Source organism: Oncorhynchus keta, chromosome 28 (genome assembly GCF_023373465.1).
Source record: "Oncorhynchus keta strain PuntledgeMale-10-30-2019 chromosome 28, Oket_V2, whole genome shotgun sequence".
NCBI lineage: Eukaryota > Metazoa > Chordata > Actinopteri > Salmoniformes > Salmonidae > Oncorhynchus > Oncorhynchus keta.
The window spans coordinates 71,567,029-71,589,117 of record NC_068448.1 but is presented as its reverse complement, the minus strand read 5'-3'; the positions used below and the strand labels follow the sequence as shown (position 1 = coordinate 71,589,117).

At 47.0% G+C, this 22,089-nt stretch overlaps 1 protein-coding gene across 9 annotated transcripts in view; it reads left to right on the top strand.

Annotated features, from left to right (window-relative positions):
- The window catches only part of LOC118397907 (receptor-type tyrosine-protein phosphatase mu-like), a 344,875-nt gene extending 322,832 nt beyond the window's left edge, over window positions 1-22,043 (top strand). For 5 of the 9 annotated variants that reach the window (XM_052483784.1, XM_052483786.1, XM_052483782.1 and 2 more), the window contains 7 exons: window positions 1-128; window positions 276-449; window positions 6,863-6,994; window positions 7,697-7,822; window positions 8,057-8,220; window positions 20,786-20,921; window positions 21,292-22,043. The exon at window positions 1-128 is cut by the window's left edge and continues 22 nt beyond it. In XM_052483784.1, the coding sequence (XP_052339744.1) occupies window positions 1-128; window positions 276-449; window positions 6,863-6,994; window positions 7,697-7,822; window positions 8,057-8,220; window positions 20,786-20,921; window positions 21,292-21,345 (914 nt within the window). In that variant the 3' untranslated portion in view covers window positions 21,346-22,043. The remainder of the gene's footprint in view (window positions 129-275; window positions 450-6,862; window positions 6,995-7,696; window positions 7,823-8,056; window positions 8,221-20,785; window positions 20,922-21,291) is intronic. The other 4 variants (XM_052483787.1, XM_052483789.1, XM_052483785.1 and 1 more) reach the window with 2 other exon arrangements.
- The last annotated feature ends 46 nt before the right edge of the window (window positions 22,044-22,089 follow it).

The following is a 22,089-nucleotide window of genomic DNA, read 5'->3' as shown; positions in this document are numbered from 1 at the left end:
ACGCCATCTTGGAGGCGTGTCTGTGCGGGGACACCACCGTCCCAGCCAACCAGCTACGATCGGTCTACTATGACATGAACCGCCTGGACCCCCAGACCAACTCCAGCCAGATCAAAGAGGAGTTCATGGTATGTGGCTTGGGCCTGCGTGTGTGCATTGTTCATCATACGTGGATATGTGGTATATTAGTGTACGTACGTGGATATGTGGTATTTTAGTGGACTTCACTCATGTCCAATTGTGTCTTGGAGTGCTCATATCCCCCCTCCCTCCAGACTCTGAACATGGTGACTCCTACGTTGCGTGTGGAGGACTGCAGCATCGCCCTGCTCCCCAGGAACCACGAGAAGAACCGCTGTATGGACGTCCTCCCGCCAGACCGCTGTCTGCCCTTCCTCATCACCATCGACGGAGAGAGTTCCAACTACATTAACGCTGCCCTCATGGACGTACGTCACACACACACACACACACACACACACACACACACACACACACACACACACACACACACACACACACACACACACACACACGAGCACACACACGCACACACACGAGCACACACACGAGCACACACACACGAGCACACACACACAGGAGCACACAGGACACACACAGAGCACACACACACACGAGCACACACACACACAGCACACACACACGAGCACACACGCACACACAGTACACACACACTGGAGCATACAACACACAGGAACACACAGGAACACACAGGAACACACACATACACATACACATACACACACATACACATACACATACACACACATACACATACACACAGGAACACACACACACACAGGAACACACATACACACACACACACACACACACACACAGGAACACACACACACATACATGAACTTGAGCACACTCGCTCGTAACCTTTTTTAATGACTTGTCATGTCAGTCCGTGTGTAAGTCATTAGATGTAAATGTACTGCTGGAAATTGGTCAGTGTTCAGTCAGTACTGTACATATAGGGCAGATTTGCCACACACAGAGTGAAACGCACGCGCAGAGTGAGACACACAGAGTGAAACGCACGCGCAGAGTGAGACACACAGAGTGAAACGCACGCGCAGAGTGAGACACACAGAGTGAAACGCACGCGCAGAGTGAGACACACAGAGTGAAACGCACGCGCAGAGTGAGACACACGCGCAGAGTGAGACGCACGCGCAGAGTGAGACACGCGCAGAGTGAGACGCACGCGCAGAGTGAGACACACGCGCAGAGTGAGACGCACGCGCAGAGTGAGACACGCAGAGTGAGACGCACGCGCAGAGTGAGACACACAGAGTGAGACGCACGCGCAGAGTGAGACGCACGCGCAGAGTGAGACGCACGCGCAGAGTGAGACGCACGCGCAGAGTGAGACGCACGCGCAGAGTGAGTGAGACGCACGCGCAGAGTGAGTGAGACGCACGCGCAGAGTGAGTGAGACGCACGCGCAGAGTGAGTGAGACGCACGCGCAGAGTGAGTGAGACGCACGCGCAGAGTGAGTGAGACGCACGCGCAGAGTGAGACGCACGCGCAGAGTGAGTGAGACACACAGAGTGAATGAGACACACACACAGAGTGAAACGCACGCGCAGAGTGAGACACACAGAGTGAATGAGACACACACACAGAGTGAAACGCACGCGCAGAGTGAGACACACAGAGTGAATGAGACAAACACACAGAGTGAAACGACGCGCAGAGTGAAACGCACGCGCAGAGTGAGACACACAGTGAGTGAGACACACAGTGAGTGAGACACACAGTGAGTGAGACACACAGTGAGTGAGACACACAGTGAGTGAGACACACAGTGAGTGAGACACACAGTGAGTGAGACACACAGTGAGTGAGACACACAGAGTGAATGAGACACACACACAGAGTGAAACGCACGCGCAGAGTGAGACACACAGAGTGAAACGCACGCGCAGAGTGAGACTCAGACACACAGAGTGAGTGAGACACACAGACACACAGAGTGAGTGAGACACACACACAGAGTGAAACACACACGCAGAGTGAGTGAGTGAGTGAGTGAGTGAGTGAGTGAGTGAGTGAGTGAGTGAGTGAGTGAGTGAGTGAGTGAGATTCAAACGCACACACGGTGAGTGAGATGCAAACGCACACACGGTGAGTGAGAGAGATGCAAACGCACACACGGTGAGTGAGAGAGATGCAAACGCACACGGTGAGTGAGAGAGATGCAAAGTGACACACGGTGAGTGAGAGAGTGCAAACGCACACACGGTGAGTGAGAGACGCAAACGCACACACGGTGAGTGAGAGAGACGCAAACACACACGGTGAGTGAGAGACGCAAACGCGCACGCACACACGGTGAGTGAGAGAGACGCAAACGCACACACGGTGAGTGAGAGAGACGCAAACGCACACACGGTGAGTGAGAGAGACGAAACGCACACACGGTGAGTGAGAGAGACGCAAACACACACGGTGAGTGAGAGAGACGCAAACGCACACACGGTGAGTGAGAGAGAGTGAAACGCACACACGGTGAGTGAGAGACACGCACACACGGTGAGTGAGAGAGACGCAAAGTGCACACACGGTGAGTGAGAGACGACGCAAACGCACACACGGTGAGTGAGAGACGCAAACGCACACACGGTGAGTGAGAGAGACACACACAGAGTCAAAGACACACGAGACACACAGAGTGAAACGCACAGGGAGTGTGAGTGAGACACACACACACAAACACACACACACAGAGTGAGTCAGAGACACACACAGAGTCAAAGACACACACAGAGGGAGTGAGAGACACACGGAGAGGGAGTGAGAGACACACGCAGAGGGAGTGAGAGACACACGCAGAGGGAGTGAGAGACACACGCAGAGGGAGTGAGAGACACACGCAGAGGGAGTGAGAGACACACGCAGAGGGAGTGAGACACACACGCAGAGGGAGTGAGAGACACACGCAGAGGGAGTGAGAGACACACGCAGAGGGAGTGAGAGACACACGCAGAGGGAGTGAGAGACACACGCAGAGGGAGTGAGAGACACACAGAGTGAGTTAGTTAGTGAGTGAGACGCACACACAGTGAGTGAGAGAGACACGCAGCACGCGCAGTGAGTGAGTGAGAGTGAGTGAGACGCACGCGCAGTGAGTGAGACACACAGAGTGAGTGAGACACACGCAGAGTGAGACACACACGAGGGAGTGAGAGACACACGCAGAGGGAGTGAGACGCACACGCAGAGGAGTGAGAGACACACGCAGACGTGAGAGACACGCAGAGGGAGTGAGACACACGAGAGGGAGTGAGTGACACACGCAGAGGGAGTGAGAGTCACGCACAGCAGCAGGGAGTGAGAGACACACAGAGTGAGTTAGTTAGTGAGTGAGACGCACGCACGCACAGTGAGTGAGTGAGTGAGTGAGTGACGCGAGTGAGTGAGTCACGCACAGTGAGTGAGTCACGCACAGTGAGTGAGTCACGCACAGTGAGTGAGACGCACGTGAGTGAGTGAGTCACGCAGTGAGTGAGTGAGTCACGCACAGTGAGTCAGTGAGTCACGCACAGTGAGTCAGTGAGTCACGCACAGTGAGTCAGTGAGTCACGCACAGTGAGTCAGTGAGTCACGCACAGTGAGTCAGTGAGTCACGCACAGTGAGTCAGTGAGTCACGCGCAGTGAGTGAGTGACGCACGCGCAGTGAGTGAGTGAGTCACGCACAGTGAGTGAGTGAGTCACGCACAGTGAGTGAGTGAGTGAGAGTGAGTGAGTGCACGCACAGTGAGTGAGTGAGCACGCACAGTGAGTGAGAGTGAGAGATGCACGCACAGTGAGTGAGTGAGAGAGAGACACGCGCAGTGAGTGAGTGAGAGTGAGAGACACGCGCACGAGCAGAGTGAGAGAGACACGCGCAGAGTGAGACGCACACAGAGTGAGTGAGTGAGACGCACGCAGAGTGAGAGTGAGTGACGCACACAGAGTGAGTGAGTGAGTGACGATGCACACAGCAGTGGTGAGTGACACACGCGCAGTGAGTGAGACGCACGCAGAGTGAGAGTGAGACGCACACAGAGTGAGTGAGTGAGATGCACACGCAGTGAGTGAGTGAGAGTGGTGAGTGAGTGAGTGAGTGCACACGCACAGAGTGAGTGAGAGTGAGACACGCACGCAGAGTGAGTGAGTGAGTGCACGCAGTGAGTGAGTGACGACGTGCACACAGAGTGAGTGAGTGAGTGAGACACACGCGCAGAGTGAAACACACGCACACAGAGTGAGTGAGTGAGTGAGACACACGCACACAGAGTGAGAGTGAGTGAGTGAGTGCAGAGTGAGACACACGCACACAGAGTGAGTGAGTGAGTGAGACACACGCAGAGTGAGTGAGTGAGTGAGACACACGCACACAGAGTGAGTGAGTGAGTGAGACGTGAGTGAGTGAGTGAGTGAGACACACGCAGAGTGAGACACACACACAGAGTGAGTGAGTGACACACACACAGAGTGAGTGAGTGAGAGTGACGCGCAGAGTGAGACACACAGACACACAGAGTGAGTGAGTGAGTGAGACACACGCACACAGAGTGAGTGAGACACACGCACACAGAGTGAGTGAGACACACGCACACAGAGTGAGTGAGACACACGCACACAGAGTGAGTGAGACACACGCACACAGAGTGAGTGAGACACACGCACACAGAGTGAGTGAGACACACGCACACAGAGTGAGTGAGACACACGCACACAGAGTGAGTGAGACACACGCACACTGAGTGAGTGAGACACACGCACACTGAGTGAGTGAGTGAGTGAGTGAGTGAGACACACGCACACAGAGTGAGTGAGTGAGACACACGCACACAGAGTGAGTGAGTGAGTGAGTGAGACACGCACACAGAGTGAGTGAGTGAGACACACGCACACAGAGTGAGTGAGTGAGTGAGACACACGCACACAGAGTGAGTGAGTGAGACACACGCACACAGAGTGAGTGAGTGAGTGAGACACACGCACACAGAGTGAGTGAGTGAGTGAGACACACGCACACAGAGTGAGTGAGTGAGTGAGACACACGCACACAGAGTGAGTGAGTGAGACACACAGCACACAGAGTGAGTGAGTGAGACACACGCACACAGAGTGAGTGAGTGAGACACACGCACACAGAGTGAGTGAGTGAGACACACGCACACAGAGTGAGTGAGACACACGCACACAGAGTGAGTGAGTGAGTGAGAGACGCACACAGAGTGAGTGAGTGAGAGATGCACACAGAGTGAGTGAGTGAGATGCACACAGAGTGAGTGAGTGAGACACACGCACACAGAGTGAGTGAGTGAGTGAGTGAGACACACGCACACAGAGTGTGACACACGCACACAGAGTGAGTGAGTGAGTGAGTGAGTGAGTGAGTGAGTGAGTGAGTGAGTGAGTGAGTGCACACTGAGTGAGTGAGTGAGTGAGTGAGTGAGTGAGTGACACGCACACAGTGAGTGAGTGACACACACACATGGACACAGTGTGAGAGTGACAGAGTGAGTGAGTGAGTGAGGGAGTGAGACACACACAGAGAGAGACACACACATGGACACAGAGTGAGAGAGAGGGCCAGAGGGGGAACGGAGAGAGAGGGGGGCCAGAGGGAGGAACGGAGAGAGAGGGAGAGGGGGCCAGAGGGAGGAACGGAGAGAGGCCAGGCCAGAGAGAGAGAGAGAGAGAGAGAGAGAGAGAGAGAGAGAGGGGGCCAGAGGGAGGAACGGAGAGAGAGAGAGAGAGGGAGAGAGGAGAGGAGGGGGGGCCAGAGGGAGGAACGGAGAGAGAGAGAGGGCCAGAGGGAGGAACAGAGAGAGAGAGAGGCCAGAGGGAGGAACGGAGAGAGGGCCAGAGGGAGGAACAGAGAGGGCCAGAGAGAGAGAGCGGGCCAGAGGGAGGAACAGAGAGGGCCAGAGAGAGAGAGGGCCAGAGGGAGGAACAGAGAGGGCCAGAGAGAGAGGGCCAGAGGGAGGAACGGAGAGAGAGAGAGAGAGAGGGGGCCAGAGGGAGGAACGGAGAGAGAGAGAGAGAGGGCCAGAGGGAGGAACGGAGAGAGAGAGAGAGGGCCAGATGGAGGAACGGAGAGAGAGAGAGGGCCAGAGGGAGGAACGGAGAGAGAGAGAGGGCCAGAGGGAGGAACGGAGAGAGAGAGAGGGCCAGAGGGTGAAACAGAGGGAGATCAGATTTGGTGACTCAGCAGTCTTGGGGCATCCTGTGGTTAAATAGCTGGTGGGTAAATTGCCCATCCATCTCTATAATAATCACCCCACGTTCCTTAGCCAGCCATTTTCCAGCCAAACCTAAACAGTAAGGGGACTGTCAGCATATCATGTTGATGAATGTCTATTGCTTTTTCTCTGTGCTTCCACCAACAATTATGTCCTTATTGAAAATGATTAAAAACAGATGGCTTTGGATTGATTTGTCCCATCGCCATGGAAATAACCTAACCAAAACAATTGCAATGCGTTTGTTTTTTTGTCAAACACAGCAATATGACTGTTTGGATTGGTTTAATGGAAATAAAGTGTCATCAATTATACTCATTAGTCATCATAGCAGCAGATATGGATTTGCTATGTGGTAGCAGTGTTGATAGTGGAATTAATTTATAATGCACATAAATATCTGGAACTAATGAACTACGTTTCCTGTTCATGTCTCCTTACGGAACAGACATAGTATCGTGAACTGGAGATTTGACCTCATTATGACCCCAAGAGTCTGACGACGTGTCCATTATCTCTTGAACGTTTATTTAGAGTACTACTATTCTAGTAGACAAAGTAGATGGACTTCCTCCTCCTCTTCCTCCACAGAGCTACAAGCAGCCGTCAGCTTTCATCGTTACCCAGCACCCCTTGCCCAACACGGTCAAAGACTTCTGGAGGCTGGCGCTGGACTACCACTGCACCTCCATAGTGATGCTCAACGACGTAGACCCAGCACAGGTAAGAGAGGCCAGTCAACCATGCCAACATTTACTATACCATCAAACACAGACCTTCCAGATTTGGAGGTCTATAAAAACATATGTTTGTCCTCATGCACTTTATTAAATGATAAGGGTTTTGATCGACTACCAAAAGTCCAGGGGCCCTATCCTCCCATAGAAAGGAGAACAGACCAGTGTTATGGGTTAGATAAACCCATAAAGAGGAGGGGAAGGCGTCTGCCTCAAACTGACTCTGGGCGTTCAGGCCTGGGGCCCTGTCTGTCAAAATGTAGCAGGGATCAAAGAATGGTGTGTAGCAGCTTTTCCTTGCAACACCGCCCCCTTGGCTGGCTACAGTAGCCTCTCGTACCCGTTTCTGACTGTAGCCAGGCAAACAGGGTACACTGCTATGGTGGAATGCCCTAGTGTGTGTCATTGTGGATTAGGCTCAATAGAAAGTGTTTCGCTCTTAATACGGAATCCATTTTAGGAAGTCCCTAGTAGTCAGTGACATGCTCACTTGTTAGCCTTAGCAATTCTCACTTCTCACCTCAAAGTAGTTGTTCCTCAATCCTCAAACAATGCGACTTCGTCTCTCAGATAGAACGGCTCGGTTGTCATAGCTCAAAGCGAAGGTGTCGATTGTCAGCCACTTCTCAGTTTATTCAAATGTCTCATTTTAAATGTGTATGCAATAAGTGTGTGTGTTTGTGTGCAGCTGTGTCCCCAGTACTGGCCGGAGAACGGTGTGCACCGCCACGGGCCCATCCAGGTGGAGTTTGTGTCAGCTGACCTGGAGGAGGACATCATCAGCAGGATATTCCGTGTCTACAACGCTGCACGGGTACGAGACAGAACAACACACACACACATTCCCCCCCACTCGCACACACACACACACATTCCCACACACACACACACACACACACACACACACACACACACACACACACACACACACACACACACACACACACACACACACATTCCCACACACACACACACACACACACACACACACACATTCCCTCCCACACACACACACACAGTCATTCTAACATCATGTCTCTCTATCCAGCCGCAGGACGGGTCCCGCATGGTGCAGCAGTTCCAGTTCCTGGGCTGGCCCATGTACCGGGATACCCCCGTCTCCAAGCGCTCCTTCCTCAAGCTCATCCGCCAGGTGGACAAGTGGCAGGAGGAGTATGACGGGGGAGAGGGACGTACCGTGGTGCACTGTCTGTAAGTACGGTTGCAAAGGGAGGGGGTATTACTGGAAGCGTTCTAATCATCTCTGGCCCTCTGTTGCCTTTATAACATGTCAAATTATATGAATTCATTCAATAAAATTATTTTAAAATAGAATGACAAAGCTGTGAAACATTATCCTGAATATAAACCATCAACTTAGTGAAAACCATTGGTGTTTAATATGAGGCTGTCAGCCTGAAATATATATTTTTAAATTGTTTACACGCTTGTATTTATTTCACTATGTCGATATCTAGTTGTCAATGTTTTGCCAATGAACTGGTTGTAGTTGGAAGAGTTGCAGAGTTAATTGAAAACAATGCTGTTGTTGATTAGATGTTTTTTTCCATTAATTAGGCTATTTAGTCACATAAAAAATGATTACTATAAATAATACAAATAAAAAAAGTTATTCAAGTAAGTTACAATAAAATGCCATAGATTTTCTGTTAATTACCAAAATTACTGAAGATTCCAGTAACTTTTGTAAATGACTGTTAGCTTTGCAGCCCTATCTGTAAGTACCTACCGGTCATGACACAGCCTACACCTAGTGGACAGTAGACCTTAAACCCGTACTTCCTGAATCGTAGGAAAGAGAAGGGACTCTTCGGTATTTGATATAACAATCAGATGGGTCATTTTGGTCCAACATGGCCGCCCAAAATGCCACCGGGGTCACAGTAACACTGGACCACTCCGGTGGGACAGTGTGAAATGTCACGGTCATCCTCTAATGGTGATCAATTACACTCTAGCCATCGGGATTGTAGCCCTGCGTCTCTTCATCCTGCCTTCTGACAGCCATCTGTAAGGGTGACATACTGAAGACAACACTCAGTGCTCACACAAACATTGTCTGCCATCATAATGAACCATAATGAACAGAACGCCATTTAAAGGCCCACTTCCTAATAAAAAACAACAACAAGACAGCAACCCTGCTTCTTGTTTTGCTGTAAGGCTCAGGAATAGGGCTGAAATATAGCACATTTTCCCCCAACATCAGACACCCCCCTAACTTCGGACGTCTCTAGTGGTTAGAGGATTAAATCGCCTCAAGAGCTCAACATTTAAATGGACTGGAAAATAACAGTACATTTTGCGACTAAAGACTCCCTTCTAGCTAGCTGACCAGCGATTTTCATTGCAGTGTATGTAAGTTAGATTTTGAGAGGTTAAAAAAAAAACTAATATTTATACACATGTTGTGGGACACGCTGTATAGTGTAAAATTCGACAGAACGACAGACCACACATCATTTAATTTCCAACTTTTTACCTCTGAAAAATTGCTAATGGATTTCAGGCAAGTAATAATCTTTTTACCGGAAGGCCAGCTAGTGAACTATCTAGTAAACACTTCAGATACAAGGTTGGTGTCTCTTTTTTGAACAAAATTAAAGGAATATATCTGGTAATTGAACAAAATAGTAAGGTGGCCAATAACTGGTATGCCGATAATAAGGGATGTATTGTGGGGTGTAAACCACTTATCAAAAAGCTCATATTAGTATTTCTGCTGAAATGTCAAACATATATATATATATATGTATGTATGTGTGTATATGTATATATACACTGCTCAAAAAAATAAAGGGAACACTAAAATAACACATCCTAGATCGGACTGAATTAAATATTCTTATTTAATAGTTTTTTCTTTACATAGTTGAATGTGCTGACAACAAAATCACACAACAATTATCAATGGAAATCAAATTTATCAACCCATGGAGTCACACTCAAAATTAAAGTGGAAAACCACACTACAGGCTGATCCAACTTTGATGTAATGTCCTTAAAACAAGTCAAAACGAGGCTCAGTACTGTGTGTGGCCTCCACGTGCCTGTATGACCTCCCTACAACGCCTGGGCATGCTCCTGATGAGGTGGCGGATGGTATCCTGAGGGATCTCCTCCCAGACCTGGACTAAAGCATCCACCAACTCCTGGACAGTCTGTGGTGCAATGTGGCGTTGGTGGATGGAGCGAGACACGATGTCCCAGATGTGCTCAATTGGATTCAGGTCTGGGGAACTGGCGTGCCAGTCCATAGCATCAATGCCTTCCTCTTGCAGGAACTGCTGACACACTCCAGCCACATGAGGTCTAACATTGTCTTGCATTAGGAGGAACCCAGGGCCAACCGCACCAGCATATGGTTTCACAAGGGGTCTGAGGACCTCATCTCGGTACCTAATGGCAGTCAGGCTACCTCTGGCGAGCACATGGGGGGCTGTGCGGCCCCCAAAGAAATGCCACCCCACACCATGACTGACCCACCGCCAAACCGGTCATGCTGGAGGATGTTGCAGGCAGCAGAACGTTCTCCACGGTGTCTCCAGACTGTCACGTCTGTCACATGTGCTCAGTGTGAACCTGCTATCATCTGTGAAGAGCACAGGGCGCCAGTGGCGAATTCTCTGGCAAATGCCAAACTTGCATGGTGTTGGGCTGTAAGCACAACCCCCACCTGTGAACGTCGGGCCCTCATACCACCCTCATGGAGTCTGTTTCTGACCGTTTGAGCAGACACATGCACATTTTTGGCCTGCTGGAGGTCATTTTGCAGGGCTCTGGTAGTGCTCCTCCTGCTCCTCCTTGCACAAAGGCGGAGGTAGCAGTCCTGCTGCTGGGTTGTTGCCCTCCTACGGCCTCCTCCACGTCTCCTGATGTATTGGCCTGTCTCCTGGTAGCGCCTCCATGCTCTGGACACTACGCTGACAGGCACAGCAAACCTTCTTGCAACAGCTCGCATTGATGTTCCATCCTGGATGAGCTGCACTACCTGAGCCACTTGTGTGGGTTGTAGACTCCGTCTCATGCTACCACTATAGAGTGAAAGCACCGCCAGCATTCAAAAGTGACCAAAACATCAGCCAGGAAGCATAGGAACTGAGAAGTTATTATTATTATTATTATTATTATTATTAGAAGTGGTCTGTGTTTATCACCTGCAGAACCACTCCTTTATGTGTCTTGCTAATTGCCTATAATTTCCACCTGTTGTCTATTCCAGTTGCACAACATCATGTGAAATTTATTGTCAATCAGTGTTGCTTCCTAAGTGGACAGTTTGATTTCACAGAAGTGTGATTGACTTGGAGTTACCTTGTGTTGTTTAAGTGTTCCCTTTATTTTTTTGAGCAGTGTATGTATGTATGTATGTATGTATGTATGTATGTATGTATGTGTGTGTGTGTGTGTGTGTGTGTGTGTGTGTGTGTGTGTGTGTGTGTGTGTGTGTGTGTGTATATACACCTGCATTGCTTGCTGTTTGGGGTTTTAGGCTGGGTTTCTGTACAGCACTTTGAGATATCAGCTGATGTACGAAGGGCTATATAAATACATTTGATTTGATTTGATGTATGTATGTAGATATATGTATGTGTGTGTATATATATATGTGTATGTGTGTGTACGTTCAGCTGGAAGGTGGCGCATGGAACGCAAAAATATTCCTGAAAATATTTAACCTCCACACATTAACAAGTCCAATGGCTCAAATGAAAGATAAACACCCTGTTTATCTACCCAGCAAGTCAGATTTCTCAAATGTTTTACGGCGAAAACATAGCACATATTTATGTCAAACCACCACCGAAGACACGGCTAATTTGCATAGCCAAGTTGAAAAAAATATGCAATCAACAAACGCAGGATTAAAAGAAAAATAATGCACTAACCTTTTGAAATCTTCATCAGATGACAGTAATATAACATGTTACATAGTACATTTATGTTTTTTTCAATAATATGCTATATATATCCATAAATCTCTGTTTACAATGATGCATCGTTCAAAAAATGCTACTCAAATGTCCTGACAAATGACGATAGCTCCGGCAGATAACGTCAGCTAACAAGGAATACACATCATAAACTTTGACTAAATATGCATGTTCTACATATATATAGTTAGATACACTTCTTCTGAATGCAATCGCTGTGTTACATTTATTTTTAACGTTACAGGTTTCGTTCACTAGGCTATACTATGAGTCGGCGCTCAAAAAGTAGCATTATGGCTCCTCTATCTTGGAGTCCACATAAACCCAAATTTACCACATAAATATTCCCTTACCTTTGCTGTTCCTCCATCAGAAGACCTGGAAGGAATTATACTTACCAAAAACAGCGTTTAGTTTTGCAGTCTGTGTCTTTCGGTTCTCAAACACGACACATTTCGGTTGAAATGTAGCCAAAAGTCAAGTGGATGCGCACCAAAACGTTGAACTTACATATTATATGTCGATTAAACTTGTCAAACTAACTTCATAATCAAGCTTTAACATGTCATAAAGGTGTACAGCAATCGTGAGGACGAACAGAAACGCATGCATTGTATAATCGATCTTGGAAAAAAGACAGGACCTGAGCAGAGCGTGCATAAAAGTGACCTGTTTTTTCGCGTGACCGAATGGTTTCGGCCCGCCAAAACTCTCGTGAGCGCGCGATTCTCACAATGAGAAGCCCCATTGAAAGCTGAGATCGCGCTGAAGACAGAGAGACTGTTCCCAGACCTGTAACTGCTTGGGAAGGGTGGGGCCGATGACGTCAAAGTTGGGCCAACTTTTCTGATGACAAGAGAGAGTTTGGGAGAATGACTGCCCTGAGAGTTCTGCTTTACATACAGACATAATTTAAACGGTTTTAGAAGCTTTAGAGTGTTTTCTATTCAATAATATTTTTTATTTACATATATTAGCAACTTTTGACAAAAAATATATATGTTTACTATGGGCACGCAATTACTCCAGCCGGGGCAGTAGACAGCCCTATCCCCAAGAGGTTTTAACAAACGATAGTTTTGGCAAGTCTGTTAGGAAATCTACTTTGTGCATGACACAAGTAATTTTTCCAACAATTGTTTAAGGGCAGATTATTTAACTTAGAATTCTCTGTATCACAATTCGTGGGTCAGAAGTTTACATACACTAGTTGACTTTGCCTTTAAACAGTTAAACAGAAAATTATGTCATGGCTTTAGAAGAATCTGATAGGCTAATTGACATAATTTCAGTCAATTGGAGGTGTACCTGTGGATGTATTTCAAGGCCTACCTTCAACCTCAGTACCTCTTTGCTTGACATCGTGGGAAAATCAAAAGAAATCAGCCAAAACCTCAGAAAAATAATTGTTGACCTCCACAAGTCTGGTTCATCCTTGGGAGCAATTTCCAAACACCTGAAGGTACCACGTTCATCTGTACAAACAATAGTACGCAAGTATAAACACCATGGGACACGCAGCTGTCATACCGCTCAGGAAGGAGACACGTTCTGTCTCCTAGAGATGAATGTATTTTGGTACAAAAAGTGCATATCAATCCCAGAACAACAGCAAAGGACCTTATGAAGATGCTGGAGGAAACCGGTACAAAATGATCTATATCCACAGTAAAACGAGTCCTATATCGACATAACCAGAAAGGCCGCTCAGCAAGGAAGAAGCCACTGCTCCAAAACCTCCATTAAAAAAGCCAGTCTATGGTTTGCAGCTGCACATGGGGACAAAGATCATACTTTTTGGAGAAATGTCCTCTGATCTGATGAAACAAAAATGGTACTGCTTGGACATGATGACCATCGTTATGTTTGGAGGAAAAAGGGAGAGGCTTGCCAAAGAACACCATCCCAACCATGAAGCACAGGGGTGGCAGCATCATGTTGTGGGGGTGCTTTGCTGCAGGAGACACTGGTGAAGTTCACAAAATAGATGACATCATGAAAATGACTCCAAGCATACTTCCAAAGTTGTGGCAAAATGGCTTAAGGACAACAAAGTCAAGGTATTGGAGTGACCATCACAAAGCCCTGACCCCAATCCTATTGAAAGTTTGTGGGCAGAACTGAAAAAGCATGTGCGAGCAAGGAGGCCTACAAACCTGACTCAGTTACACCAGCTCTGTCAGGAGGAATGGGCCAAAATTCACCCAACTTACTGTGAGAAGCTTGTGGAATGCTACCTGAAACGTTTGACCCAAATTAAACAATTTAAAGGCAATGCTATCAAATACTAATTTAATGTATGTAAACTTCTGACCCACTGGGAATTTGGTGAAAGAAATAAAAGCTGAAATAAATCATTTATTGACATTTCACATTCTTAAAATAAAGTTCTGATCCTAACTGACCTAAGACAGGACTTTTTTACTAGGATTAGATGTCAGGAATTGTGAAATTCTGAGTTTCAATATATTTGGCTGAGGTGTATATACACTTCCGACTTCAACTGTATTTAATTTAAAATGATCAAAAATCTCAATCTATTTCTATTTGACCCATTTAGTCTGGCCCAAGCCAACTTTTTTAACCAGACAAATCAGTGTGATATCACGGTGTAAATGTGAAATCCATCCCAGGTGATCTCCACTTATGAAGTAGAAGAAATACAGGGGAGAGGCTGATCTGAATTACAAGAGGGAATCACATCAAATGATCTTGTGGTTCCCGATGCTGCACAGATTTAGCTTTTAATGCCCCGGTGGGAGAGGCCTCTGGGTGGGCCTCTGCCTCAGCTCAATCTGCCCTTCCTTATCTTCAGCAACCCCACTTTACTCAGAGAAATGGGGGGGTGGAGAGATAGAGGAGGGGGAGAGAAGAGGCCCCAGTTGGGTGGGAAGTGAGATTGGAAAGTAGAGGGAAGGAGGACGACAGGGTGGTTGTTGATGTAGTCTGTGATTGGTGCTCTTTAACAGGTTTACCAGTCCGTTCTGTAAGCCAGAGAGTCCAGGAGAAAAAAACAAAACACCCACATATGTGACTCGTGTTAGTCTCCGGAGAGATTCCTATCACCCGACCAGAGAGTCCGCACACATACATATAGTCACACACAGGCGCAGACACACATACACACACAAGATGCAGACACACATACACACACAAGATGCAGACACACATACACACACAAGATGCAGACACACATACACACACAAGATGCAGACACACATACACACACAAGATGCAGACACACATACACACACAAGATGCAGACACACATACACACACAAGATGCAGACACACACTAACCAGAGACAAACAGCCCACACAACACACACGTTCAACAAAGGTCAGAAAGAGAACACTGTCTATCTGCCTGTCGTATAGTGTACTATATCGGAAATAGGGTCCAAACATTACCCGGAATAATGCGTAAGGCCAGAGGAATTTGGAGGTTGACAGAGGTTAACTCCTGAGTTGAGAGAGGAGAAGTAAACAGGTTTTATTCGTAAGGGAGAGTGGGGTAAGTTTAGCCACCCAAGTTGAGCCAAGGCAGTACGCTGAGCCACCCTTGTTTCTAGGAAACCGAACACAAAATGAATAATTTGACCAAATATTTAGGTAGAGGTCATCATTTCATGGAGTCTGTGAAGGAAGAAAAAATGGAAAGCAAGTTAGATCCTAAAAACAGATTTTCACCAGGTCCAATTAGTTTGTGTTAGAGGTTTCATGATGCTTGATTCTAAACCAAAGTAGATTATTTAAAGATTGTTCAGTATGTCAGTTGGGGTCTCTATAAGCTTCAATATGAGGTCCTAAACCGAGCATGAACGTGCATCCTTGTAGATGTGTGGGCTAATCTAGTCAAACGATTTGCCTTGGGTTAAGTTGAGCCAATGGCAAGTTGAGCAAATTGAAACATTTTCTTCCCAGCTGTAATGCAAGGCAAAGACATCTGACTGGTAAAACCCTGGATCGTTGTTATTCTAACTTCCGCGACGCATATAAGGCCCTCCCCCGCCCTCCTTTCGGAAAAGCTGACCACGACTCCATTTTGTTGCTTCCAGCCTACAGACCGACTAAAACAAGAAGCTCCCGCGCTCGGGTCTGTTCAACGCTGGTCTGACCAACGCTGGTCTGACCAATCTGATTCCATGCTTCAAGACTGCTTCTATCACGTGGATTGGGATATGTTCCGCATTGCGTCCAACAACAACATTGAAGAATACGCTGATTCGGTGAGCAAGTTCATTAGAAAGTGCATTGGCGATGTTATACCCACAGCAACGATTAAAACATTCCCAAACCAGAAGCAAACCACTGCTTTCAACCCAGGGCAAGGTGACCGGAAACATGACCGAATACAAAAAGTGTAGCTATTCCCTCCGCAAGGCAATCAAACAAGCTAAGCGTCAGTATAGAGACAAAGTAGAGTCGCAATTCAACGGCTCAGACACAAGAGGTATGTGGCAGGGTCTACAGTCAATCACGGATTACAAAAAGAAAACCAGCCCCGTCGCGGACCAGGATGTCTTGCTCCCAGACAGACCAAATAACTTCTTTGCTCGCTTTGAGGACAATACAGTGCCACTGACACGGCCTGCTACCAAAACCTGCGGACTCTCCTTCACTGCAGCCGACGTGAGTAAAACATTTAAACGTGATAACCCTCGCAAGGCTGCAGGCCCAGATGGCATCCCCAGCCGCGTCCTCAGAGCATGCGCAGACCAGCTGGCTGGTGTGTTTACAGACATATTCAAGCAATCCTTATCCCAGTCTGCTGTTCCCATATCCTTCGAGGGCCACCATTGTTCCTGTTTCCAAGAAAGCTAAGGTAACTGAGCTAAACGACTACCGCCCCGTAGCACTCACTTCCGTCATCATGAAGTGCTTTGAGAGACTAGGCAAGGACCATATCACCTCCACCCTACCTGACACCCTAGAACCACTCCAATTTGCTTACCGCCCCAAATCGTCCACAGACGACGCAACCACACTGCACACTGCCCTAACCCATCTGGACACGAGGAATACCTATGTGAGAATGCTGTTCATCGACTACAGCTCAGCATTTAACACCATAGTACCCTCCAAACTCGTCATCAAGCTCGACCCCGCCCTGTGCAACTGGGTAGTGGACTTCCTGAACGGGCCGCCCCCAGGTGGTGAGTGTAGGTAATAACATCTCCACCCCGCTGATCCTCAACACTGGGGCCCCACAAGGGTGCATTCTGAGCCCTCTCCTGTACTCTCTGTTCACCCACGACTGCATGGCCATGCACGCCTCCAACTCACTCATCAAGTTTGCGGACGACACTACAGTGGTAGGCTTGATTACCAACAACGATGAGACGGCCTACAGGGAGGAGGTGAGGGCCCTCTGAGTGTGGTGTCAGGAAAATAACCTCACACTCAACGTCAACAAAACAAAGGAGATGATTGTGGACTTCAGGAAACAGCAGAAGGAGCACCCCCCTATCCACATTGACGGGACAGTAGTGGAGAGGGTAGTAAGTTTTAAGTTCCTCAGCTTACACATCACAGACAAACTGAATTGGTCCACCCACACAGACAGCATCGTGAAGAAGGCGCAGCAGCTTCTCTTCAACCTCAGGAGGCTGAGGAAATTTGTCTTGTCACCAAAACCACTCACAAACTTCTACAGATGCACAATCGAGAGCATGCTGTCAGGCTGTATCACCACCTGGTACGGCAACTGCTCCGCCCACAACCGTAAGGCTCTCCAGAGGGTAGTGAGGTCTGCACAACGCATCACCGGGGGCAAACTACCTGCCCTCCAGGACACCTACACCACCCGATGTTACAGGAAGGCCATAAAGATCATCAAGGACAACAACCACCCGAGCCACTGCCTGTTCACCCCGCTATCATCCAGAAGGCGAGGTCAGTACAGGTGCATCAAAGCAGGGACCGAGAGACTAAAAAACAGCTTCTATCTCAAGGCCATCAGGCTGTTAAACAGCCACCACTAACATTGAGTGGCTGCTGCCAACATACTGACTCAACTCCAGCCACTTTAATAATGGAAATGTATGTAAAAAATGTATCACTAGCCACTTTAAACAATGCCACTTAATATAATATTTACATACCCTACATTACTCATCTCATATGTATATGTATATACTGTACTCTATATCATCTACTGCATCTTGCCATCTTTATGTAATACATGTATCACTAGCCACTTTAAACCATGCCACTTTGTTTACATACCCTACATTACTCATCTCATATGTATATACTGTACTCGATACCATCTACTGCATCTTGCCTATGCCGTTCTGTACCATCACTCATTCATATATCTTTATGTACATATTCTTTATCCCTTTACACTTGTGTGTATAAGGTAGTAGTTTTGGAATTGTAAGGTTAGATTACCTGTTGGTTATTACTGCATTGTCGGAACTAGAAGCACAAGCATTTCGCGACGCTCGCATTAATATCTGCTAACCATGTGTATGTGACAAATAAAATTTGATTTGATTTTATCGCTGGGATTTGAGGTAACAGCAGGGCCTATATTAAGTGTTAAATTGGTACAAATTATTTTTTAGGTTTAAAAAGGATTTTGGCAGTCAGATGTCTCTGAATCCAGTATGAAGGAAGTTAGACGTAGTTTCGTGAGCCCATGCTAACTAGCGTTAGCGCAACAACTGGAAGTCTATGGTATCTACTAGCATACTAGCAGTTACCATAGACTTCCAATCATTGCGCTAACGCTAGTTAGCAACGTCCTTCAAACAGCACGCAGAGACATACAATTTTATTTACAAGTTCATTTGACTCTGGGGAAGTAGATGGATGGCTTCGTTGCCAAAATCCTGAAATATCCATTTAAGACTGTGTTAAAAGATACTTAAAATGACGAAAACAGAACAGTGATTCGGTTTGTGTTGAATTGTATTTGGGAAATAATACGTTAAACCATTCAGTATTGACATTTGTAGGTTGTTTAACTTGCCCTGTCCCTCAGCTCAACTTACTCCATACCCGGGGGGGTAAGTTGTGCTGAGACCACTTTTTGTAGACAAGCTATGTTTTGAAAACTGTGATGTCTAAATTAATTGTGACTATTCCCAGTGATACACAACATCCTAAATACAATATATGTAGTTGTCTTTGTCAGAAAGAATAATATATTTCCCTTGACAGAGTGATGCTGAATGTAAAACATGGCTCAACTTACCCTACTCTCCCCGAAACTGAACTCAAACTGCTTCCACTTGTGACACTTTGGGACTCTCCTTTTGCAACTCTTAAAAGCTCTTTTGTCTTTTCAGACAGTAAAGTTAACCATCTGGAGTGTTTCTGAGGAAGAGCACTAACTACTTAGCGAGCCAGCTGTATGTTCCACACAGGGGTGAAAATAGAATGAATTTCTTCCCAGTACGGGACCTCAAACATTTGATGGGCCTAATCATAGAATTACATATAGAATTGAATAGGATCTCTGTGGTTCTAGTCGTAAAGATTATTCATTTAAAACTATTACCTTTTATTGTTGCACAAACACAACCTGTCATGTGTTCATCTGATTTGTCAAACAATCACTTCAAAGGGCTCCTTTACTAGGCTACCCGGGCACGTTCATCCACTCTCAACATATTACCTGCCTCAAAACAGTGGTGAATGGAAAAATACATGTTACACAAAACACTAAAGTGTAATGACATTTGGCGATTGTCATTAGGCCAGAATGTATGCATCCACTGCTGTCCGCATGCGTCTCTGTGTCGGCCACTCATCTCTGCCTTGGCAAAATGTTCGTGTTCTTGTCAAACCGCATCGCATTTTGGAGTGTAGGCTATAGCACCCGTTTTCAAGTCCATTCGCTCATTTTCCATGCCTCTGACATGCGGTAATGATAGAACGTGGTGTAATAGCTTACAGTTTTCTTGACATTTTGTTTTAATTATTGTGACAGGCTTCCTGTTTTACTGGTACCACCGTACTTTCACCCCACACATACTTGAGTATCAGTGGTAGTGGGGGAATTGCAGTATGGCGGCGCCATCTAGAGGGCAAAATCCAAAACAACAAGCACAGAAAGAGATTCGGAAGTTTAGACAAGCTTTATGTCAAAACTGTCACCATACAACACTGATCATGTTATTCATTCATTAAGCTTAAATTTTGTCCAGGTAACACATTACTTAAAGCCGGTGTAATGTTTTATAAAATTGGACAAAGGATACTTAATTTGGGGGTGGAAATGTTTTGCAAATCTGACAGGTTTTTATGGACTTATTATACAAATATTATGACTAGGTCTATGATCCAACCCTGTCTCTTTTTTCTCTCTCCTCTCTTTCTCCTTCTCTCTTTCTCTCTCTCCTCTCTTTCTCTCCTTCTCTCTTTCTCTCTCTCCTCTCTCTCTCTCCTCTCTCTCTCTCCTCTCTCTCTCTCTCTCCTCTCTTTCTCTCCTTCTCTCTTTCTCTCTCTCCTCTCTCTCTCTCTCTCCACTCTCCTCTCTCTCTCTCCTCTCTCTCTCTCCTCTCTCTCTCTCCTCTCTCTCTCTCTCCTCTCTCTCTCTCCTCTCTCTCTCTCTCCTCTCTCTCTCTCCTCTCTCTCTCTCCTTCTCTCTTTCTCTCCTTCTCTCTTTCTCTCCTTCTCTCTTTCTCTCTCTCTCTTTCTCTCCTTCTCTCTCCTCTCTTTCTCTCCTCTCTCTCTTCTCTTTCTCTCCTCTCTCTCTCTTCTCTCTTTCTCTCCTTCTCTCTTTCTCTCGACTCTCTCTCTCTCCTCTCCTTCTCTCTTTCTCTCTCTCCTCTCTCTCTTTCTTTCTTTCTTTCTTTCTTTCTTCTCAGGAATGGTGGAGGACGTAGCGGGACATTCGGTGCGATCAGCATCGTGTGCGAAATGCTCCGGCATCAGCGTTCAGTCGATGTGTTCCACGCGGTCAAAACGCTGAGGAACAACAAACCCAACATGGTCGACTTACTGGTCAGTGCTGATCTAGGATCAGTTATCGCTTTTAGATCTTAAGGAATAACATGAGATGGAAGGGGAGGGACTGATCCTAGATCAGCACTCTTACTCTGAGATGATTTATGAATACAGACCCTAACCCTTATAGTGGTTTACTGGTCATCACTACAAATTTTGCAGTTACAACATGCTAATGGGTTCTTATGGGACAAGTTGTGCTGCCAAAGTCAGTTGAATTGAAAATTGCTGTTGACATTTTGAATAAGGAGAAAATATCACTGTGATTGTGAATCGCACAGCCATTATAATGCAGTAATTAAAGTCAATTCAGCCATGTCTGGTCCAGTCACTATCACTGATGTTCTCTTCTTCCCATCTTTCACAGGATCAATACAAGTTCTGCTATGAGGTGGCACTGGAGTACTTGAATTCTGGTTAGCTGTGCTGAAAGCTGCTCCCCTCATCTGTCCTGCCCCCTTCAAGCTCCCGCACCACAGCCCTCTTGCTTCCCTTGACACGGTCTCTTAAACCTGAGTGAATGTTGGTTACTGGAGGACAGAAATTAAGTGCTGTGTTCCACTGGGCACGGGACAGGGTCGTGCCATCGCACCGCTACGGGACAGGGTCGTGCCATCGCACCGCTACGGGACAGGGTCGTGCCATCGCAACGCTACGGGACAGGGTCGTGCCATCGCACCGATACGGATTGAAGAAGAGGGGAGAGAGGGTTCCCCCAGTCTACTCTCAAATGGCTACATTGACCCTGAACTTGATGAACTTTCCCCCTCGCATCTCGCATCTCTCATTCCTGCCCCCCAACCCCTCTCCTCTCTACTAGTCAGTGTAACTGCCCCCCCAACCCCTCTCCTCTCCTCTCTACTAGTCAGTGTTACTGTAACCCCCCCTCTCCTCTCCTCTCTACTAGTCAGTGTTACTGTAACCCCTCCTCTCCTCTCCTCTCTACTAGTCAGTGTTACTGTAACCCCCCCTCTCCTCTCTACTAGTCAGTGTTACTGTAACCCCCCACTCTCCTCTCCTCTCCACTAGTCAGTGTTACTGTAACCCCCCTCCTCTCTACTAGTCAGTGTTACTGTAACCCCCCCTCTCCTCTCCTCTCCACTAGTCAGTGTTACTGTAACCCCCCTTCCTCTCTACTAGTCAGTGTTACTGTAACCCCCCTCTA